Source organism: Mobula birostris, chromosome 6 (assembly GCF_030028105.1).
Source record: "Mobula birostris isolate sMobBir1 chromosome 6, sMobBir1.hap1, whole genome shotgun sequence".
Taxonomy (NCBI): domain Eukaryota; kingdom Metazoa; phylum Chordata; class Chondrichthyes; order Myliobatiformes; family Myliobatidae; genus Mobula; species Mobula birostris.
The window spans coordinates 146,897,498-146,919,935 of record NC_092375.1 but is presented as its reverse complement, the minus strand read 5'-3'; the positions used below and the strand labels follow the sequence as shown (position 1 = coordinate 146,919,935).

The 22,438-nt window shown below is 39.3% G+C and overlaps 1 protein-coding gene across 10 annotated transcripts in view; it reads right to left on the bottom strand.

Moving 5' to 3' along the window:
* LOC140199449 (diacylglycerol kinase beta-like) overlaps positions 1-22,438 on the bottom strand; it is a 566,317-nt gene that overhangs the window by 210,604 nt on the left and 333,275 nt on the right. For all 10 annotated transcript variants that reach the window (XM_072261555.1, XM_072261557.1, XM_072261558.1 and 7 more), the window contains 3 exons: positions 19,368-19,453; positions 19,063-19,152; positions 17,993-18,153 (listed from right to left, as the gene is read on the bottom strand). In XM_072261555.1, coding sequence (XP_072117656.1) covers positions 17,993-18,153; positions 19,063-19,152; positions 19,368-19,453 — 337 coding nt within the window. The remainder of the gene's footprint in view (positions 1-17,992; positions 18,154-19,062; positions 19,153-19,367; positions 19,454-22,438) is intronic.

Below are 22,438 nucleotides of genomic sequence, written 5' to 3'. Positions count from 1 at the left end.
CTACTCCATGACAACCTGATTTTCTGCCTAGTCCCATCTGCATCTGAACTGTATCCCTCCAACCCCACCATCCAGGTACCTATCCAAACCTCTCTTAAAATTCAGAAGCATAGAAAACCTACAGCACAACACAGGCCCTTCGGCCCACAAAGCAGTGCCAAACATGTCCTTGCCTTAGAAATTACCTAGGGTTACCCATAGCCCTCTATTTTTCTGAGCTCCATATACCTGTCCAGGAGTCTCTTTAAAAGACCCTATCCTATCCTCCTCCACCACCATCGCCAGCAGCCCATTCCACGCACTCACCACTCTCTGTGTAAAAAAAAACTCACCCCTGATATCTCCTCTGTACCAACTTCCAAGCACCTTAAAACTGTGCCCTCTCGTGCTAGCCATTCCAGCCCTGGGAAAAAGCCTCTGACTATCCACACGATCAATGCCTCTCATCATCTTATACATCTCTGTCAGGTCACCTCTCATCCTTCGTCGCTCCAAGGAAAAAAGGCCGAGTTCACTCAACCTATTCTCATAAGTAGGTAAGTACTTGTAAGTAGGGGCAGTGCACAGTTCTGACTTGATGCAGACAGACGTGAGGAGCATGGAGGAACATTTGGAGAAACTTCTGAAATGCCTGCTTTGCTGCCGCTGCTACTGTGCGATCCAGGATCTCCGGAGGGGAACGCCCCAAATCCTCAGCTTTGCCTACTGCTTGTTGCTGGAGCTGGGGTCGAAGCACTCGGCAGAGATGGTGCTCCGTGCTCAGTGTTGGAGGGCTGGTCGGAGGCTCGAAGTTTTCGGACGGACTGAGGGACGGACTGAGAGTCGGACTGTGGTTGGGTGCTTCCAGGATGCTGCATCGGCAAGTTTGCGGCGCTGGAAGCTCATGGCAGGGAGAGTTTTTCTTCTTTCTATCGTCTGCGTGAGATGATGGGACTTGCAAGAGACTTTGAGACTTTTTTTTACCATGCCCATGGTCTGTTCTTTATCAAATTACGGTATTGCTTTGCACTGTTGTAACTATATGTTATAATTATGTGGTTTTTGTCAGATTTTCAGTCTTGGTTTGTCTTGCATTTCTGTGATATCATTCTGGAGGAACATTGTATCATTTCTTAATGCATGCATTGCTAAATGACAATAAAAGAGGACTGCGTGTCCTCATAATCTAATCTAATGTAAGGCATGCTCCCCAATCCAGGCAACATCCTTGTAAATCTCCTCTGCACTCTTTCTATGGTTTCCACATCCTTCCTATAGTGAGGCGACCAGAACTGAGCACAGTACTCCAAGTGGAATACTGCAATTGAACCCACAGCTACCATTTCCACAGGCAACTTTTCCACACACTCACTCGAGTGACATTCCCCTCAGATGCTGTTTATTTCACCTTACACCATAAACCTTTGGCCTCTAGTTCTATTCTCACCCAACCTGAGGGGGGAAAGAATTGAAGAAAAAGAAAGAAAACTGCAATCAATAATTATAAAGGCCTGATGCACACATAAAGTTCATGCTAAGACATTGATGCATATCCTCAAAGTTTTTGATACACAAGTTCTTAAAGGATATAACATAATTACTGCTGGAAATATCTAACAACCACCGATTTTCAGGACAAAAAAACTATCATATATATTTTATGCCATCGAGCCCATTTATCATAATGCTTAAATTTTAAACAATGTTTGCCATCACAGTAAGAATGCTGAATTGGTTTTAGTGCCAATGGGTAACAATAACAAAATATGGCCAGGGCTCTTGAAGTACGGGTACTTTGATAATGGGCGTTCACATTGGTTTTTATACTGTTAATATTGTAAATGGCTCCTTCATTTCAGATACTACCATCTTCTACAGCAATGAAATGGTTAAAGTGATCTCACTGCCCCGTGGCCCACTCTGGAATGAAAAGTCTGTGAAATGTGCATAGTGGGCTAAGGGCCATCGTGACTGGCATGGACACTCAGTGGTGAGGGTGGGGCTCTGGTCTTTTCCCATGGCTGGCATGATGTGTGCAGACACTGCCGGGGACTGGTAGCAGCTTCTCCACAGTTTGCCCTGACTCTACAGTTTCTCTTATCACCTCAATGTGGTGTTAGATGGTACCTGCTAACTCCTCTTAATTTTAACTGCACAGCTATCCCTAACCTGGAGATTTAATATAGAACAGGACAGCATGGTTTGGGCCCTTCGGCCTATGATGTTGTGTTGACCTTTTAACCTTCTACATGATCAATCTAATTTTCCCTCTTACATAACCCATCACCCACTATTTATCTATCATCCATGTGCTTCTTAAATATCCCTAATATATCAGCCTCTATCACCACCTCCAGCAGTGCATTCCAGGCACTTACCAATCCCTGTTTAAAACAGCCTGCCACTGACCACTCCCTTAAACTTCCTTCCAGCTACCCTAAAAGGATGTTCTCTGATATTAGCCATTGCCAAAGATGTTGGCTGTCTTCTCCATCTATGCCTCTCACTATCTGACATACTTCTATCAAGTTACCTCTCAGAATCAAGTTTAATATCACTGGCATATGTCATGAAATTTGTTGGCTTAGCAGCAGCAGTTCAATGCAATACATGATAATATAGAAAGAAAAACTAAATCAATTATAGTAAGTATACACAGTATACGTATATAGAATAGATTAAAATACTGCAAAAACAGAAATATATATTTTAAAAAGTGGGGTGGCATTCATGAGTTCAATGTCCATTTAGGAATCAGATGGTAGTGGGGAAAAAGCTGTTCCTGAATTGCTGACTGTGTGCCTTCAGGCTTCTGTACCTCTTTCCTGATGGTAACAATGAGGAGAGGGTACACCTTAGGTGATGGAGGTCCTTAATAATGAACATCGCCTTTTGGCCTTTCTGAGGCAGCGCTCTTTGAAAATATCTTGAATACTACAGAGGTTAGTACCCAAAATGGTGACTGGTGGTGCTCAGCAGGGGTCGGTGCTGGGCCTGCTTTTTTTCACATTTTATGTCAATGATTTGGAGGAGGGAATTGAGGACTTTGTGGCCAAGGTTGCGAACAAAATGAAGATAGATGGAGGGGCAGGTGGTGTTGAGAAGGAAGGAGTCTGCAGAAGGACTGAGACAGATTAGGAGAATGGGAAAAGAAGAGGCAGATGGAATATAGTGTAGGGAAGTGTATGGCCATGCACTTTGGTGGAAGGAATAAAGGCGTAGACTATTTTCTAAACATGGAGAAAATTCAAAAATCAGAGGTGCAAAGAGACTTGGATGTCCTTGTGCAGGATTGTAGGTTGATCCAGTGGTAAGGAAGGCAAATGCAATTGTAGCATTCATTTTGAGGGGTCTAGAATACAAGAGTATGATGATGATGATGATGGCGATGGCGATGACGATGTCAACTCAGACCTGAGAGGGAGCGTCGGGCATTTTCTGCCTTACAAGGCGCAGTTCGAAAGGCTGTGTGGGGCACCATTCCTTGCACAGACATCTTGCAGTATTATTTTACGAGGCCGAGTTACGAACTCGACATCAACCCGGCGCGGATGGAGAGTGCGCACGGGGGCAGTCTGTCACTGGATTGAGCCCAGCACTAATCTCACTGCATTGCGCCACCAGCCGACCAAATACAAGAGTAAAGGATGTGATACTGAGGCTTTATAAGGCATTGATCAGAATGGACTTGGAGTATTGTGAGTAGTTTTTAGGCCCCTTATCTAAGAAAATATACGTGCTGGCATTGGAGAGGGTCCAGGAGGTTCACAAGAATGATTCTGGGAATGGTAAGGTATGAGGAGCATTTAATGGCTCTGGGCCTATAGTTGCTGGGGTTTACAAGAATGGGGGGGGGGGAGGGAGAATCTTACTGAAACCTGTCGAATATTGAAAAGTCTAGATAAAGTGGATGTAGAGAGGATGTTTGTTTTAGCTGGTGAGTCTAGGACCAGAGGGCACAGCCTCACAGACAGCTGGGGAGACCAAGTCATTGAAAGCAGAGGTTAAAAGGTTCTTGATTGGTCAAGACATCAAAGGAAGGAAGATGGGGTTGAGAGGGATAATAAATCAGCCATGACGGAATGGCAAAGTAGGCTTAATGGGCCGAAAGGCCTAATTCTGATCCTACGTCTTATTGTCCTTTTTCTGAGGTCTAGTCCCTGGAACACCCTAATGACATTATTTCAATTTGCTGCTATCAAAAGCCTTTCAACAGCCTTTAGATGCTTCTGATCATCACTGAACTGTTCGAAAGGATTTTATATGACTAAAAACTAAAATTCATTTAAATACCGAGTATAAGTTTAAGTGATAGGAATTTATTAACCACATTGTTACTATTATTATTATTATGGAAAGTTAAACAAAACTAACTCAAAGCACCTCTCAATTGATGTTGATAACTGATGATCAGATCAAAGAGCATTGATGTGAAATACTTTTTCCCCTCTTCACAGATATTGCCTAATCTGCAGAATATTCCTAGCGTTTTTTATTATTAATTCAAATGTTTGCAATCTGCAATTTTGATCTGATATAAAGATAGATGGAGGGGCAGGTAGTGTTGAGGAGGCAGGGAGTCTCCAGGAGGACTGAGGCAGATCAGGAGACAGGGCAAAGAAGTGGCATATGGAATATAGTGTAGGGAAGTGTATGGTCATGCACTCTGGCGGAAGGAATAAAGGTACAGACTATTTTCTAAATGGGAAGCAAATTCAGAAATCTGAGGTACAAAGGGTCTTAGGAGTACCCATTCAGGATTCCCTGAAGGTTAACTTACAGGTTGAGTAGGTGGTGAGGAAGGCAGATGCAGTGTTTGTATTCATCTTGAAAGGAGCGAAACATAAAAGTAAGGATAAAATGCTGAGGCTTTTTAAGGAATTGGTCAGACCACAGTTGGAGTATTGTGAGCAGTTTTGGGCTGCATATCTAAGAAAGGATGTGCTGGCTTTGGAGAGGGTCCAGAGGAGGTTCATGAGAATGATTACTAGAATGAACGAGTTAACATTTGAGGAGCATTTGATGGCTCTGGACCTCTACTTACTACACTTTAGAAGAACTGGGAGGTGGGATCTCACTGAAGCCTACAGAACACTGAAAGGCCTAGATAGAATGGACGTGGAGATGTTTCCAGTAGTGGCAGTATCTAGGAACAGAGGGCACAGTCTCAGAATAGAAGGCCATCCCTTTAGAACAGATATGCGTAGGACTGTCTTTTGCCAGAAATGTGAATCTGTGAAATTCATTGCCCTAGACAGCTGTGAAAGACAACCCATTGGGTATATTTAAAGCACAGGCTGATAGATTTTTATTGGTAATAGCAGCAAAGGTTATGGGGAGAAGGCAGGAGAATGGGGTTGGGGGGAGAAATAAATCAGCCATGATCAAATGGTGAAGCAGGCCAATTTGTTCCTGTCTTTTGGTCCTATTTTTGCCTCCTTCATTGGTCAATTAATATTGTCTTGTAATCTGTAGCTTTCTTCTTCACCAAGCAGTGCATAGCCCATTTTGATGTCATCAGGAAACTTAATAAGGCTCTCCACATTTAATTGCTGATGCATGTCAAAATGCAGTGAACCTTGAGGAACCCCATTGCAAACAGCTTGCAAGTCACTGAAACATCCTATGTTTCCTGACAGTGAACTCTTTTTGAATCCAATTTGCATTTCACTTTGGATCTCATGGGCTTTACTTTTCTGATCAGTCAGCCACGTAGAGACTTGTTAGAATCCAAACATTTTATATCAAAGCAACTTGCACAAAATGGTGGAGGAACTCAGCAGGTCAGGCAGTATCCATGAAAATGAACAAACAGTGGCTGCTATCCTGAAACTGTCAGTTGCTACTCTTCAAAACTATTCAATTATTAATCATATATATCATTCTTTCAGCAAAATTAAAAGAAAAAGCTGGAATTACTCAGTCAGTGAAGCAACCGTTGCAGAGAGAGAAATAAAGTTCGTGCTTTGGTTCAATGACTTTTCATCAGAACTGGGAAAAGTCTGAGATAACACAAGTATTAAGATTATAAAGCTTCTTAAGGTTTGTCTCCAACATTTTTGAATTCTAGTAAAAGCTCACTGACTCGAAAAGCAAATCCTTTTCTTCCAAAGATAGTGAGTGCCACATCTGCTGAATATTACAAGTACGTTTTGTTTCATTTCAGATTTCCTGCATTTGAAATATCTAGCTTTTAGCTTATTTTAATGAATCCTTGATTAATCTGTGCTTCTCTCACCAACTATGTATTCTGTGCTTCAGAATGTTTTTCAGAAATCTCTCCACCCAATGTAAGCACACTAGTCTGTTAACTATTTGATCTATCCCTTTTTACCATTTTCACTGTCTACTCTTTGAATGCTTGCTATTGCTCCAACATTAATTCAATTTCAAGCAGCTACTTCCAGCCTAATGTCAGTCTCAGAGTTTGTTGAATTTTAATACTGCTGGTGATACTCACTTCTTGTTTAATACTGTACTGGCAGCCCTGGTGGGTGCTGGCTTTCACATCAGCCTTGTAAAGTGATCCTCTGCTCAATTAATAACTTCATTGCTCTTGTCTACCTTTGTTCTGTCTCTGTTATTACAAGGTTGAATGGCAGTGCAGGCTATGAGGAGAATGCAGAACTATAGACAAGTTAAATGAATGAAAAGTTACCCACGGTGCGTGCGTGCGTGTATATATATATATATACACACACACACATTTTTTTGACGCGGTGCAACAATGAAAGGTGTGAATTGTTGGATGACCATGTCCACAAATCACAAATATTCAAGTACAGCAAAGCAGTTAGGAAAACACATCATAGATTGGCTTTTATTACAAGAGGACTTGAATACAAGAATAGAGACTACTTGCTTCAATTTCATAAGGGCCTGCTAGGATTTCTGGAACATAGACCATATCTTGGCACTATCTACATACATAAAGGAGAACATATTTGTATTAGGAGTGCAGCAAAGGATTACCACTTTGATCCTTGGGACAGCAAAACTGTGATATAAAGAGAGTTTAAGCAACCTGGGCTCATTCTCTACTGAATTTAGAAGAGGTGATTGCAATGAAACATACAGTACTAAATTCTCACAGGGTTTGAAGGGATAAATGGAGGGATTATGCCTAATATGTTTTGGTGCGTTTGGTTAAGCGATGAATTTCAATCAGAGCACATTTCATTAAATAATGCCCCTGTAACTCTACTTTGCACAACTGATAATATGTCAAATATCCAGGCCGTCGCTTGGTACTGCTTTATTTCATAACGTGTCTCAGAACTGAGTTCAGAGCAAAAGCTACTGAAACTGAGCTAAATTGACATGAACAACCAACTCAGTCTTCCTGAGGAAAAAGTGAGGAGTGCATAAATGGTAGAAAAAAAATCTTAAACCACCAATGATAATTGAAAACTTTATTTGTGAAGTAAAACCACAGCGCATACGAAGTCTTTAATGTTATTTTAATGCTGAGGATAAAGCACTGAAAATAAATAGGTCACCAATCTATATTAGGAGATCTAAGACAGCTCCTCTGGGCCAGCAATGATTTCTAAAGATGGTGTTTTCTGCCCTTAATTTAATCACATAAAAATAAATGCATTAAGCGGAATATATTTTTGAGAGCCACAGTAAGGATTGGGGTGTCTGTGTTGTTCTCTGTTACACCTATGAAAATAAATAATAGTTATAATATATAGTGGTTGTATCTCTTTCACATTTACTTCACAAGACTATGTAGCTGCAGCTCTGGAATATCTTTAGAAACAAATACAAAATGAAATTACATTACTTCTAAACTCACTGTTTTAAGTGTGTTTTTTTGTGATTTAAGACAGGTGAAATAAAAACGAGCTGGTGCACAAATTTAAAAGTACAAATCAACCTCATGTAGAACAGAATCAAAAGAACAGAAAGAGCACTGCATTAACTCACACCTGGAAACGTATTAATACAAGTGCAGAAAATTCTGTGCATTACTTTATTATAATTGTTAAGCCATTTGTTTTAAGTTGTTTAAGGATTATGTTTAATAGCACCAAAGAGATGTTATTGTACATTTAGTTTCTGATTGTCAGATTTCTCAGATGCAGACTTTGTGAATAGTGAAATATTAATTCTTGTCATACTAATTGCAGTGGTGGCAGGCTTATCTTGGCTCCAGGGACTCTAATTTTTGTTACATATTTTATTTGCATGCAATATTGCAGGAACCATTCATTGTGAGGGAGAATTTTTTAAAATTTCATTAATCTTAGACCTGATCATCTGTTCAGCTGGATCTAAAATAGTTCTTTCAATGTCCGAACCAACAATTGTAACACAATGAATATCAATAAAGACATCTGTTTCACTGCTTTCCGAGACACCTCAGCAGGCAAAAGTAAACCTACAAAATTACAGCATCTACACTTCAAAACCATTTCACTAGTCCTGAAGCTCTATGGCAGATTCTGTAAATGTGAATAGAGCTTTGTATACACACATATTTTTCTCATCTTCTCATGGCTATTAGCACCAACAAAGTGCTTCTTTCAAAATAAAAATCAATTGTTTCACATTATTGTTAGTAGATAGGGTTTTATAGTTCTGATTAAAACTCAGCACAAAACCACACAGACAATTTTTGCCAATCCCGTAATGACAAGCAAAATGATGTAGTATTATCCATTATAGCTGGCAGATCATTAATGGATTGGGCATTAAAAAGAAATACTGGGGACAGACTTCAAAAGGGTCCTTTCATCCACCATTAATCAATATGAAGCAGAAATCAAAGTGAAGTCAAGAGTCTGGTAGTAACTTGTTTTGTTAAGAGAATAAATGTAGGGTTAGAAACAAAATGCCACTCTATGCATAGAAGGTGAAATACAATTACGAACATTTTCAATTTAGTGCAGCATCGACCTTGGTTCAGGATAACATATGGAATAACATATTTGCATTAATTACAAATTTTTCTTCACAAAAAGATTACATAGACATTTTAAAATATTAGTAGTTTATAGATGTAACAACTCATTACAGTGTGAGTGTGGATTAACTGGGCTAACACACAAAAAGCAGCTGGGGAATCCCATTCCCAGCATCTGATCCAATTACTTTGCAGGCTGTAGCTCTGTGTTTATTTTATATCAGGTATAAAATAAACATATAGAGTGAACTGTTTTTTCCCCTCTCATTTTTCCTCAAATCTTCTAATATTAAGTTCAAAAATTAGCTGAGAACTGGTTGATGAAGACTATTGATGCACGATTAACAGTGCACATTCACTGGGTTGTAGGTAGCACAGTACTCAAAACTGCAAGCTCTTTTTAAGTAATCTCTCCATGAAGCCAGCACTACCCATGTTGCCCACTGAAAACACAGTTCATGATTGGCTCAGATACTGCACATGCCTAGCATTCCAAAAGTACAGCCTGCTGAACTGCTAAACATTAACTACATTGTGGCAAAAAAGTGTAGCGGAACTTTGTTGAAAAGGGGAGACTTTTGAGGAATGGTTGCACATATGGGTAATACTATAAAATATATTTTTGTAGAATTTGTTTCATGAAATATGGATTTCACCAACATATTCTGGAATTTATTATTTCATCCTTAATGAAGCAATCCTGAATCAACCATCTCCGCAATGTAGAGTTACGTAGGATTAAGATTATTTTCCCTGAGGGACACAAGTGAAGTAGTTGGATTTTGAACAAGTTCACAGTTTTTTGTTGCCACTGCTAATTCTAGATATTAGCTTAACTTCAGATTTGCTTAGTCGCAATTAAATTTCCTGGGTGTTGTGGCAGGATTCAAACTCACATCTATGGATTAGTAGTTCAGAACTCTAGCAGTAACTTTCTGGTAATATACCCAGAGATTTTAGGTGATGTAGTTGAATTATGGACGAAAGCAGCAAGTGGTGGTGGAGGACCATGAAGAAATTACACTGTCAAAGGGAAGGAAGCTCACGTTCAAATGGCAACTCCTTCAAACTGCACCAATAATCTCATCTACTGATCAATTCAACATGCTCTGTTGCTAAATAATAGGCAGTTCAGTTCTATTAGTGATTTACAGAAATCTTGCACATTAGTTATCACTGAAGCTTAGATCGTAATTGAGTTCCCAGGACAGTCTGACCAACTGTGGCCAGTTGCTGAGAGCCCTAATCCGTCTCTCCACCCACCACTTCTGAAGAGGTTGCTCTATTTAGCATGACATTTCTTTATTCTCCCTGGCATGCATAGTTCTCACAGAGTCAGCACCAGCAAGCCATCCATGATTGCAAACAACCTGCCTCAGTGGAAGGCTTCAATTCTCTATATATTAATGCAGTGTTCAAACCACCGGGAAACTCCAAAAACATGAAGTTGCATTAGCAGATAGAAAGAATAATCCAAGAAATAACCTACAAATAGTTCCTGGTTTGATGTTCTGCTCAGGTGCACCAAGTCAAGATACATATCAGCAGTCTTCCCAGGCTTATAACCACATTTGAGATGACTGAATATCTTCTCATTGCTTTCATAGAAAGCACCAATTGATGCCACAGACTGAATAGATCACTTATCCTCGTTCTGTTCTTAGGCCTCATTACACTTCTATAACATGTGAATTAATGAATTGCAATCAGAATCAGGTTTAATATCACCAGCATACTGTATGTCAAGAAAAACGTTGTCTTTGCGGCAGCAGTACAATGCAATACAAAACAGAGAAAAAAAACTGTGAATTACAGCAAATGTATAATACGCACACACACACACACACACACACACACACACACACACACAAAAATACGAATAAACTCTTCTCGGGCTTCCAGCCAGGTACAGATAGCGATTATAATCGACGTTTCTAATACAAACTCCACCATCTTCATCAGGGATGATGCCTGGGCATGTCTAGTCTGGTGGTAGTTACACCCCCATCATCCTTTCCTCCTGATTGGTTATTCCTCATCCAATCAGGCTTCTGCTTTCCCACCTTGTTTACCTTCATCTAGGCGAAAATTCTTTTCTTCTAGTTTTATTTCAATGGCTTCCTTTACCAGGTGGCCAGAAAAGCCATTCACGTGGCTCAGTAGTTTTCTGCTATCGAAGTCAATCCTATGGCCGTTGCAAATCCAATGTTCTGCTTCTGCAAATTTCTTAAGGTGTGTGGTAAACCATGTATATAGGTTGTAACTGGGTTACCTGTCTGGACACGCCCCTCTGCTGACTGCTCCTGTGGTTCCTCCCACAGACCCCTGAATAAAGGCGATTGTGTCACTGCTCCTCCCTCAGTCCAGGACAAACATACAGCATGGACGTGGATCCATTTTACTGTTAATAAAAGCCTTTCAGTATTTACTTTACTTCCAGTCTTTTGGAGTAATTGATAGTGCATCAATGTGTCACTAAGTAAGAACTGGAATTCGATTGTAAACAAGGTGGAAGAGCAGAAACCTGATTGGATGAGGACTAACCAATCAGGAGGGATGGACAATGGGGTTATAAATACCATCATACTAGACACGCCCAGGCATCATCCCTGATGAAGATGGCGGAGATTGTCATCGAAACATCAATGATAATCAATACCCATACCTGGCTGAAAGCCCTAGAAGAGTCATATATGCCGGGAAAACACAAGATCAGGGGTGGCCAACCTTTTACATTCCATGCATCAATTTTTTCATGCATGAGATCAGATGCGATTTTTGCACGAGTTCTATATTAACATATTTTTACAAGAATTGAATGGGGATTCAAGAGTTTTATGGCACATCTGAACTCGTGAGTGAAAAAATTGACACATGGAATGTAAAAGGTTGGCCACCCCTGCACTAGATCCTTTTTAAAAATATATTAAATAGTTAAGTTAAATAAGTAGTGCAAAAATAAAAATTAAAAGGTAAAATGATGAGGTAGTGTTCAGGGTTTCAATGTCCATTCAGAAATCGGATGTCTGTTCTTGAATGATTGAATGTATGCCTTCAGACTCCTACCTCTTTCCTGATGGTAGCAATAGGGACAGGGCATGTCCTGGAGAATGGGGGTTCTTAATGAAGGATGCCACCTTTATGAGGCATCACTCTTTGAAAATGTCCTGGGTACTATAGAGGCCAGTGCCCATGATGGAGCTGACTGAGTTTACAACTCTCTGCAGCTTATTTTGATCTTGTGCAGAAGCCCCCACATACCAGACTGTGATGCAGCCAGTTAGAATGTTCTCCAAGGTACATCTGTAGAAATTTGCAAATGGCTTTGGTGACATATCAAATCTCCTCAAATTCCAATTGAAATACAGCCACTGTCGTGCCTTCTTTGCAGTTGCATCGATATACAGTATTAGGCGAGCAGAGATCCTCGGATATATTGACATCCTGGAACTTGAAATTTTTCATTCTTTCCAATTCTAATCCTGCTGTGAGAACTGGTGTGTGTTCCCTTGTCTTACCCTTTCTGAAGTCCACAATCAGTTCTCTGGTGCTACTGAGGCTAAGTTCAATGTTGTTGCTATGACACCATTCAACTAGCTGAGTGGTTTGAGAATGAAAGAAAATTTATGGATCTTGTGGGATAATTATGTCTTCCATACAACGAAAACTTGCTAATAGACATTCATCTTTCTTCTAAATTTTAAGGCTCATATAAAATTTATTTACTTGGTAACATTCATATTCATCAAATCTGCTATTGAAGAACATAGGCAAGTGGGTAAATTATCATTATGATAAATGGATTAGACCAGTGAAATCCTAGGTCTCATTCCAAATCAGTGCTAGTGGTAGAATCTGGATGGCCAGGGTGCCATCGTTATGCTTAGCATTGTTTGGTGTGATGCTAGAAAGCTGATCAAACTGCAGTGTCTGCTAGCTGAAGGAACATGAGTGCAGTTTTGTAGAGAACTTGACTGGATTACCTTTTATCATCAGCTGTCAAATGTAAGGCCTCTAGTCTACATGTTGGATCAGCATTATTAAGCTTAGAATCATATTACCAGACTTAGTTTGTGCCATTAGGGCGAGCCTACAGCTCAGAAACAGGCTCTTACGCCCATCTACGGTAGTCCAAGCCAACCTAATCTTGAACCTAGACCTATTTACCTGCAGCCAAACCATTTCCCTCTAAACTCCTCCCATCCTTGTACCTATACAAATTTATCTTAAATGTTACAAATGAACCCACATCCACCACTTCTGCTGGCAGGTCATTCCGCACGTTCAACACCTTCTGAGTGAAGAGGTTCCCCTCAGATTCCCCTTAAATATTTTACCTTTCACTCCAGTTCTAATCTCACCCAAACGTGATGTTGTGGGGATGGAACTGGACTCTCTGATGGTGGTGTCTTAAAAGAGGATGCTGTCTAAGTTGCATGCCATCTTGGTCAATGTCTCCCATCCACTACATAATGTACTGGGTGGGCACAGGAGTACATTCAGCCAGAGACTCATTCCACCGAGATGCAGCACAGAGCATCACAGGAAGTCATTCCTGCCTGTGGCCATCAAACTTTACAACTCCTCCCTTGGAGGGTCAGACATCCTGAGCCAATAGGCTGGTCCTGGACTTATTTCATAATTTACTGGCATAATTTACATATTACTATTTAACTATTTATGGTTCTATTACTATTTAGTTATTTATGGACCAACTGTAATGAAAACCAATTTCCCCTGGGATCAATAAAGTATGATTATGACTATGACTAGATTTGGAGAAAAGGAAAGAAAACTGCAAATGATAATTGGAAAGACCTATTGAACAGACAAAATATGTGTTAGGACATTGATGCATATCCTTTCAAAACTTTATACATTCCAAGTTATTAAAGGATAGGACCAAATTACTGCTGAAAGTATCCAGCAACCACCAATTTTCAGGACAAAATCTATCATATACTTTTTATGCTATTAAGCCAATTTATCATACTGGTTAACTTTTAAATAATGTTTCCTATCTGAAAACAATTCCTCATTTGCAGCTTTAACAGTTGGGAAAGTAATGATATAACCTTTTTTGCATAAAAGTTATATATAGTCAAATGATGCATGGCACTCTCAATACAAAGCTCGTGAAAGATAACTCAACTTGATTTGGAATATTTTAGTTATTTTGAGTTAGATGGCTAACCTTTTTAACATTTTTTACTAAATCCAAAGCAAGATGTGAGTAACAAGAAAACGATTCGTAGCTATCTCTTTCACTGCAGGACCTGTTCCAGTCTAGGTTGGAAATGACTAGACAAGTCCATCCCCAATGTACACTCAGTGGCCACTTGTTTTAGGTGCACCTTTGTTACTGCAAATATCTAATCACCCAATTGGGTGGCAGCAATTCAATGCATAAAAGCATGCAGACATGGTCAAGAAATCGACACACACAAAATGCTGGAGGAACTCAGCAGGTCAGGCAGCATCTATGAAAGTGAATAAACAGTTGACATTTCGGGTCAAGACCCTTCATCAGGACTGGAGAAGAAGGGGAAAGACACCAGAATGATCAAGAGATTCAGTTGTTGTTCAGACCAAACATCAGAATGGGGAAGAAATGTAATCTCAGTGACTTTGACAGTGGAGTGCTTGTTGGTGCCACATGGGGTGGTTTGAGTATCTCAGAAACTGCTGATCTCGCTACAGAAAGTTTTACAGAGAACGGTGGGAAAACAAAAAAACATCCAGTGAGTGGCAGTTCTGTGGGCAAAAATGCCTTGTTAATGAGAGAGGTCAGAAGAGAATGGCCAGACTCTCCGAATTCAAGCTCACAAGAAGTCGACAGTAACTCAAATAACCATGCATTATAACAGTGGTACGCAGAAGAACATCTCTGAAAGCACAACGTGTTGAACCTTGATATGGATGGGCTACACAACACCAGGGTAGCATTGTGGTTAGTGCATCACTATTACGGCTTGGGGCCTTCTGGAGTTCGGAGTTCATTTCTGGTGTCATCCTGTATACAATGTGCGGATTTCCCGGCTTCCACTCACAGTCAAAAGACACACTAGGTAGGTTGATTGGTCCTTGTAAATTGTCTCATAATTAGGTTTGTCAGGGGTTGCAGGAGCAGTGTGCTCGAAGGGCCAGAAGGGCCTGCTCTATGCCGTATTGCCAAGTAAATAAATAAATAAGACCACAAACAGACACTCAGTGGCCACTTCATTAGGTACAGGTGGTGCTTTATTTGGTACTAGTATTAGGTACCGCCTGCATCTAATAAAGTGGTCATTGACTGCATTTTCAGCTGATCAAAAATAACAAGCAATAACTAAGGATTGACATAGATTAAAGATTATACTTCATGTTGAACAACCTTAAATGAAATGACATTCTTCAAAAGACAACTTCACCCAGACATTAATGTGTTAGAAAATTCATATGAGCATGGATACTATATACGAATCTATTTAAACAATTTCTCCATGAAGAAAAACCTCAGCCTTCTATTTTTCTAAAGAAACTTAGTATTCACCTGAAATATCCTTTATTATATTCATAACCATTATACTCAATTGAATTAGAAAACATAATGCAACATTATGCAATTAAACAAGCAAACATACAAAGCAATGTACTTAAACTGAGCTACCTTTGTTCCAATTTCCCGCATTTTGAGATGAACAAGGTAGATAAAGCAGGAGAAGTATTCAAATGTATATTATTTGTGCATAAGATATGACCGGAAATGAAACATTCTGAATACTGGTCAGTGTCATCCAGGGCTCCGTCTTTTCATAAATGTGTCCCCCTTTGATGTAATTGCTAAAACTTGTTCTGTGTCAGTGCTAAAAATTGATATAAACACTGGAAATCAAATGTATCTGATACCCAGTGTTGGGAGGTTACAAAGGATCACTTCATCTAATAAAATGATCCCTTCTCAACTGGTAAAGGATGAGAGTGGATCACATTACTTAAAAGCCCCAGCAAAAAGATTCTAATTGTTCAATTTCCCTAATTATAAGCATGTGACTTAGTTCATCCTGCTGGACCAGAAGCTCCATGACATTGACTATCATTACTCAGTTCACCTGATGTACTTTCTGCTGTTTAGTCTGGACACTGCACAGTACAAACTCTCAATACCTTTCATGAAATAAAATGGTAAACCAATCTATAATGGCCACTGCACAGTTATTGTTCTTAAACATAAATGTCATCCTACTTGCTATTTTTGCTTCTGTATTGGTTTTATTCAGCTTGTATTACATGATCATGCCTCTGATGAGCAAAGTAAAATTAAGGTGCTTGGTACATACAGTGCCTATAAAAAGTATTCACCCTTCTTGAAAATTTTCATGTTTTATTGTTTTACAACATTGAACCATAGTGGATTTAATTTGGCTTTTTTGACACTGATCAACAGAAAAATACTCTTTCATGTCAGTGAAAGCAGATCTCTTCAAGGTGATCTATATTAATTACATACATAAAACACAAAATAATTGATTGCATAAGTATTCACCCCCTTCTAGTCAGCATTTAGCGGATGCACCTTTGGCAGCAATTACAGCCTTGAGTCTACGTGGATAGGTCTCGATCAGTTTTGAACATCTGGACATTGCAATTTTTCCCCCTCCTTCTTTACAAAACTGCTCAAGCTCTGTCAGATCGCATGGGAATCATTTTCAAGTCCAGCCACAATTCTCAATTGGATTGAGGTCTGGACTCTGACTTGGCCACTCCAGGACATTAACTTTGTTGTTTTTAAGCCATTCCTGTGTGGCTTTGGCTTTATGCTCGGGATTGTTGTCTTGCTGGAAAACAAATCTCCTAAGTTGTAGCTCTCTTTCAGACTGCATCAGATTTTCCACCAGGATTTCCCTGTATTTTGCTGCATTCATTTTACTCTCTACCTTTACAAGCCTTCCAGGCCCTGCTGCAGCGAAGCATCCCCACAGCATGATGCAGCCACCACCATGCTTCATGGTAGGGATGGTGTGTTTTTGAGGCTGTTCAGGGTTTGACTTATGCCAAACATAGCGTTTAGTCTGATGGCCAAAAAGCTCAACTTTTGTTTTCATCATACGATAGAACCTTCTTCCAGCTGACTTCAGAGTCTCCCACATGCAAACTATAGCCAAGATTTCATGTGAGTTTTTTTTTTAAACAGTAGCTTTCTCTTTGCCACTCTCCCATAAAGCTGCAACTGGTGAAGCAGTTGTATGTGTAATCACTCCCATCTCAGCCACTGAAGCTTGTAACTCTTCCAGGATTGTCATAGGTCCCTTCATGGCCTCCCTGACTAGGCCCCTTCTTGCATGGTCACTCAGTTTTTGAGGACGGCCTGCTCTAGGCAGACTTACAGCTGTGCCATATTCTTTCTATTTCTTGATGATTGACTTAACTGTACTCCAAGGGATAGTCAGTGACTTGGAAATTTTCTTGTAACCACCTCCTGACTTGTGCTTTTCAATAACCTTTTTGCAGAGTTACTTGGAGTGTTCTTTTGTCTTCATGGTCTAGTTTTTGCCAGGATACTGACTCACCAGCAACTGGACCTTCCAGATACATGTGTATTTTTTACTACAATCAATTGGAAAACCTTGACTGCACACAAGTCTCCAAAAACAGATCCCCATTTAACTAAGTGTGACTTTTTAAAAACCAGTTGGCTGCAGCAGCGATGAATTGGTGTGTCATATTAAAGTGAGGAGGGTGAATACTCATGCAATCAATTATTTTGTGTTTTATATTTGTAATTAATTTAGATCGCTTTGTAGAGATCTGTTTTCACTTTGACACAAGCCCTTTTTTGTTGATCAGTGCCAAAAAAACCACATTAAATCCACTGTGATTTAATTTTGTAAAACAATAAAACAAGAAAATTTCCAAGGGGAAGGTGAGTATTTTTTAACAGGCACTGTATACTGATGACTAAACTGTATTCTGAGTGTATTAGTTAGCATTAAAAATGAACATTTTGTGCTTTCAGTAGACACAGCATAGGCATGAAAACTATACATCTCCCAACAACAAGCACAGGGCAATATCAAAACTTGACATCAGAACATAAAAGGATTACTGTATGTTGGCACTTACCACACCTATTGAGAAATAGTTGTTAACAATATTGTATGGCACCGGATCACCCTTTTCTTCTTTGTTGTTTGGAATCACCTCTATACTCCATCGGTCCAACATCATTTCTACACTGTTTTCTATGTCTTTGAGAATTTTCATTAAGTTACCACCTTCATATCCTTTTGCATGAATAAAGAAACGCGTTTTAAAATCTTTGACTCTAAATAGCTTACAATACATAAAATAATCTCTAAACAGCCCACTTATATTGTGGATCTGATGCTGATATTAAGGACATCCAGAGGCAAACTAACTGTTTTCATGTGCACAGCTACAAACTTTACATAATACTCATTTCACTGATTTTGGTTCAGTAACTGGAGGGAAAGAAGGGCTTGTTTAGTAACTGAGAGGAAGAAAGACGAGTCCGGTGACAGAATTTTGTTGGGGTGGGGGGGGTGGCAGAAATTGCTGCAATCGATTTTAATGCTTTCACATCCACCGGGTCCAAGGCCACTGCTTATATGAAGCCCATTAGTGTGCCCCGCTGCACTCCAAGGAGTTTACCTATAATGCGGGGGGTTTGAAACTGACAGCTTCATCATACATCCCTGCTGGCACAAGTAGGAAAACGATGGGAGTAATTTAGAAGCAAGGGGCTATGGTTCATAAAGGTGAATTTGGACCATTTGGGGATGCAAGGAGTCAGAGATGAATCTCTTGGAACGGGAACAATCAGAACAACATTCACGCAGACTCACTGCGCTAGGCAATCATTATAACGTGAAGTCAATATTAGTGAGACAGCAATTAATAGCCATTGAGAACAAGAAATTTTAAGAACCTCACTTTGAAATCTAACATTAAATGGTTTCAATATATCCAGCTCTTGACCTCTCAGTCTTTATTCAGGACCAATACTATTTTCGACAGCCAAGGAGAAACGTTACAAGATTGCCCCTTGGAAAATTGCATTAGTTTAAATATGGGCAACAAAAATGCTTTATTTACACAATCAAAGCCAAGAGAGGTAGCCTCGACGATAAAACATCTAACAGGAGCGGCAATGAGTCACATTTCATTCTTACCTCCTCCCCATCTCAAACATCGAGCGAGGTCATTTCCGGTTCCCAGTGGTAACACAGCTACAGGTGGGTGTTTTAATAAGTTCATTTTATCTGAAACAGAAAAAAAAACAGATATACATAGTTCAGGTCAAATAGCAGCTGTAAGTCAGAGCAGCTGTAATTTAACATAAAAGATAAAGATAAGACTATAGTTAAGAATCAAAACATGGAAGTATTACTTCTGACATTAGTGACGAGACTTAATGTAATTTAGTATGTAACAAATAGTTAAATTTTATAATATTATTTGTGAATATTGAACATACCAATACAATCTAATATCCAACCTACGGTTCCATCTCCTCCACAGGCCAAGATTCGGAAATCAGGTATGTCACGAAAAAAATTTAATCTGTAAACAAAGAACGGATGTAAATTTCAAATTATAGTGAACTTTAAACCTATTGTGTGCTAATTACTTTTATCAACCTATCTGAATAAATATCATTAACACAAAAATTAGTGAACGTTTACATACTACGTTTACAAGAGAAGCTTGGTCTTTCTCTGAAGTGCAGGAGATTGAGAGGGGACATGACTGAGATATAAAATAATGAGGGACATGGATAGGGTAGATCAGCCAGCCTGTGGTATTGTGGCATCTGCACCAGACTTTGAGGAGCGTGGTCCCAGGTTCGAATCCAGCCAGCTCCCTGCACGCTTCCTATTCATGCTGAGTTGAGTGTCAAGCTAGCAACTCGGCTTCGTAATAAAACAGACAAATGCAAAAGAAATGGTAAGGTTGCTGCCCGATGCACCACAAGGTGTGGAGAGGAACAACAAGGTAGGGTAGAAATGTGCCCCTCCCCCATCAGACGTGAAGACATAGATCTTATAAGAGATAGAAGGTTTTGAGGAGATCTGAGAGGGACCCTTTTCACCAAGATTGACGGAATACATTGCCAGAGAAACAGGCGGTAGCACAATCACTGAAAGCATTTAAGAGGTGTCTAGATGAATACTTAAATGGCCTTGACAAAGAAGGCTACAGACCAAGCGCTGGAACTTGGAATTAGAACACATGGGTGGTCATTGGTCAATCTGAGCCAAATGGCCTGTTTCCCTTCTGTATTCTATCACTAATACCTTAAACGAAGCAATCTTCAATTTTGTTGCGACTCAGTCAATTCATTATTGGATTCAAACCAAGTCAACACCATCGGAAGATGCTTTATTGCTTACCTCTTTTGCAGCACATCAAGAAGCGTTTATGCTCTCGTTATTGTGCTCTCTTTATATAAATGTAAGTTACTGAAACAGAAGTATTTGACTGCAGAAGCATGATCATTGTGGTCAGCTTTTATGGAACTCCAAATCAATTTTTTATAAAAACAAAATTTGACTTTATATAATGGTAGAAAGTAACAGTATTTTGAAATGCAATTTAAACCAGTCACTTTTCTCTCTGCAGGTCCCTAGCAATATCTGGTGATTTTTTGATGTTCAAAGGCTCTTCAAGATATTCTATTGAAAGCTCATGTATTTTATTTTGCTTTTATGTTGTTTCTTGCAAGCTGTGTTATTTAAAACAACCAGCAGAGCTTCAGATAACTACAGCTGGATATGTATTATATCTTGACCTTTGGTTAAAAGAAATGTTCTTAGATAATTGAAATATTCATACCAGTAATATATCTGAGTTGTTAATACACAGTACCTTCATGTACTATACCTGTGACAGCGTGTTGATAATCACAACGCGCATCCTCCATGTTTGATGCCTTCACAAAGAAGCTTCTGATTTAAAGTTGGAGCTTTAGAAAAACGTCAATGCTAGTTTGAGCATTAACCCTTACACCATTGACCTCACAATGGAGAATACCTCAATACTTCAACCACACCATATAGTACAGTTTGAAATTAATCTCCACAATCCAGATTTTCTCAAAATTTTCTGATGCATTAAATATCTTCTGAGCTCAAAATCCATTTGGCATTTTGAAAAAAATTATAAGTATTTAAATAAATGATGTATCAACTGTACATAGCTGTCAACCAGTAAACAAGGTATGCCGAGGTCAACACTTTGGTTTTCTTGGACATTATTGAATTGAACTCAATAAAGTTGGAACGGAGTTCACAACATGGCTGCCGTACGCAGTGCCATTTGGGCAGAATCTTAATATATATCATTTCACTTAGCCTACCTTCTGAATAATCTTTACACTGCCCTAAAAATGCCAAATAGCTAATTACTCTTTCTTTGGATTTCTCTGTAGTAAAAAATATTTAGTTACTTTCTTGGAAAATGTTCATTTGGTGTAGATGGACGCGTGTAAAGAAAATGAGGGAAGACTCCAAACAGGAACAAAAGTCACAAAATATTTTTGAACGATTTACATTGTGGAAAGTGATGACCAATGAGAGCGAGGAATGTGCTTTGAGACTCACACTTCTGTTCAGGGTATTGTTTATAATGGACAAATCACATATGGGTTTAAATATAGATCCACTTCTTATTTCACTGTTTGCTATAAAAGTATTAAGTATTTGAAAATATTAGAATCATGTTCTGGATACATCAGTATTTCAATGCTTCTTGAGAAATACAGAGGCCTGAGGAAATCAGGTTCAGGCATCATTCGAATTACTGAAAGTCGTGAGTAAACACTGCCAGGTCTGATTATCAAAGACACATATTTAAGGACTTCTAACATACAACTATCAGGAAAAAAAGGACAAAACCAATTCAGCTGATTAGAACCCATCAATCTATTCTCAATAGCAACAAGATGATGGAAGATGCCATTGACTGTGCTATCAAGTCTTTTTGACTCACTGATTTTGAAACTGGATTTCACCATGACTGCATAACCCCAGACCATATAACAACCTTGGTCCATCTGGTTATCCGGGTTCTCAGTCTCAGCCTTGGCCTGACATGCAAGAATCCTTTTACAGAGCATATTGATTTTGATTCTTCCTGACAAAGCCATAACAGCATAAAGCCAAAAATGGCAACCAGAATGCCCAAACATTTCGAGTGATGCTTTTCAGAAATGCAAGCTACTATCTGTATCCATCACCCTAAAAAGTCTGTAACAGCAGGGGATAGGTTTAGTTGGGTATCCTGAATACTAGCAGCACTGCCACCAAAATCACTCAAAATATTAATTTTTATACATACTGAACTACAATTTATTTTCTAGTAATTATGACTTACATTGCCCAAACTTAAGTGATATATTGGACGAGATGCTTATCTTACTTACTGTTTGAATGAACTTTTAATATAGAACACTAAACCAGAGATCTCTTAAAAAAAAGGAACAGATACCTTTGCCTCACGACCTTTCAACTGCACTCTCCATTTTCAAGAAGGGCAGCTCACAGAACT